This window comes from Pseudomyrmex gracilis, unplaced genomic scaffold (genome assembly GCF_002006095.1).
Source record: "Pseudomyrmex gracilis isolate BER0280 unplaced genomic scaffold, ASM200609v1 scaffold_1850, whole genome shotgun sequence".
Lineage (NCBI taxonomy): Eukaryota > Metazoa > Arthropoda > Insecta > Hymenoptera > Formicidae > Pseudomyrmex > Pseudomyrmex gracilis.
In genome coordinates, this window is record NW_018022434.1 from 13,464 (window position 1) to 15,937 (window position 2,474).

At 38.9% G+C, this 2,474-nt stretch overlaps 1 protein-coding gene across 1 annotated transcript in view; it reads left to right on the forward strand.

Annotated features, from left to right (window-relative positions):
• LOC109862493 overlaps positions 1–711 on the forward strand; it is a 3,943-nt gene extending 3,232 nt beyond the window's left edge. Inside the window, exons 2-3 of the mRNA XM_020442562.1 lie at positions 248–412; positions 532–711. Coding sequence (XP_020298151.1) covers positions 248–412; positions 532–711 — 345 coding nt within the window. The remainder of the gene's footprint in view (positions 1–247; positions 413–531) is intronic.
• The last annotated feature ends 1,763 nt before the right edge of the window (positions 712–2,474 follow it).

Sequence of the window (2,474 nt, forward strand, 5' to 3'; positions counted from 1 at the left end):
GTTGCAGCGGGATCGCCAACCTGCTGTGCGGAGATAGACAGAGAAACGACAGCTCTCTGTTACTCCACTATAGCCCGACCGTAACCGTGGGCCAGGACGTAACAATGTGCAAACACTGATAAAGAAGCATAACATTAATCATTATTCCACATATTCTGTTATGAAGGCTTCAATTGTAGAACGATTCAACCGTACGTTGAAGAACGACATGTGGAAACAATTTACACTTAACGGAACTTACAAATAGATCGACATATTACCGCGTCTTTTTATGGAGTACAACGCGAGAAAACATCGAACTTTTGGTATGCGACCTATCGATGTTACCCCAGCAATCGCCGAGAAGCTCTTAACCACGGTGTACATCAATGTCAAGATCGCAGGGCCAGCACAATTCAAAGTTGGTGATCCGGTACGTGTAAGCAAATTTAAAAAACAGTATTCGATAAAAGATATACGCCAAATTGGACGACCGAAGTATTTAAAATCAGTAAAATACAAACGACCTATTCTGTGACGTATCTGCTTGAGGATTCACGCGGACAATCTGTTGCTGGAGAATCCTATGAATACGAACTGCATCGCGTTGCACATCCAGACGTTTATCTCGTTGAAAAAGTATTGCGTAAGAAAGGTGACAAGGTTTATGTGAAGTGGCTAGGATTAGACAAGTCGTACAACTCTTGGATAAATAAAACTAATGTTATGTAAACACACTATATACAGAATGTATATAAATTACAACATATATACATAATTATTACACATATTAAATGACAATATATACATATAATATACATATAATATACATATAATATACATATAATCTATATTATACACAGTTTTCTTGTGGTATTTTATAATGTCCCCATGGTAATGTTCCAGTAGAATCGGATACGATATACCGCTTATTGTCATACAGACTTAGAGCAAGTTTTGATTCGGACACAGTGTATACTTCGTGTAACTTTGGTCGTATACACGACTGTTAACAAATCTTTTCGATTTCATCATTCAAACATTGTTTGTAATCGTCAAACGTTAATGTTCTCGCTACGATGCTACTCTTTACACCTTTGGCCTTTTTCGTGTCTTTCTTTCCATCTACCTTTAATGCATACATTTTTGCTCTAAGTCCGACGAATTCAGTCAATATCATTCCGTTATTTTTATCAGTCCTTCCTTCATCAGTCCTGGAATCTTTTTGTTGACGCGTGGCATACCGTACACGTTATCAGTCGGATAATCACTTGTGTCGAATCGAACAATGTCACGTTTTATGATATCATACACGTTCTCGTATTCGATGAAATAAATAAGACTGTCTGTGTCGGTGTACATAATTTTACATTTTTCTTGATACAGAGGTGCCATGTAATCGTGGTGAAATTTATACAAACACGTCTTGGATATGTCTAATATACACATTCCTACGTAGATCGGTTTGTTGAATTTCACTTTGAGTTTACGCAATTCAATCGCAATAAAATGTTCAGAAAAGACGCTTTGACTATAAACATTTGGTCGAGAGATTAGTGCTTCCGCTACGTATCTTCCATCCTACTTTGTTACAAGTTTTACGTCTACATGGCTTCGCACATTTTCCACAGTTTTACCAAACACTGCGTTATTCATCAAGTTGTACAAATTTTTCTCAAAGTCGTTAGTAGCAAGCGTTCGAAATTGTGTGTTTAATTCGATGTAACTGCGGAGCCACGGATATTGCGCAAATTGTAATATGCGGTGGATCTTTGTAATACAAAGACCGTGTCGCACATATTGTTGCAGAGCGCGATGATGAATGATATAACGCGATTTATCGTGTAGTGTTGCAAGCAGCTTTTCCTGTCGCTTACCAGGCGGCTTATCGAGCGTCGGGCAGAACGGTAGGTCAGCGTGCGCGTCATGCAGTTTGCGAGGATACTCGAGGTCGACTTCAAAGATGTAACCGATATCTGAGGTTGCTGTCACAGATATCACGTCGACATTCCAGATGTTGTCTACCTATTGGAATGCGGCATACGGTAATGGCTGACACATTGCCCAGCCGTACAAGTTATTTATATCAAAGTACATGAAATACGACGTTGGTTTTGATGAGTCGTATGTCTGCATGTACTTGTTATTAGCGTGCGCGTATCTTGTGCTGCACTGNCTAAGACCACCGTGTATACCCCGTTCGATAAACATAACCATATCAACATCTGTGAGCAGGTCAAATATTATGCCTGTGTGTTTCAGCATAACGTCCCATGTGTAACCGGGTAAAGTATAATAATACGCGGGATCTAATCCATAACTTCGAATACAACTTGCTCAAAACTTCTCAAATATATCGGCCAATAATAAAACAGTCTTCAAATATAAATCGCTGTATTCACCTAACGTACTAATAGAAAATCGCTGCCAGATGTTTACAGCGTGTGCATATTTACTCTCAGATATTGTTTTACCGGTCAGAGAAGTGTAAAATA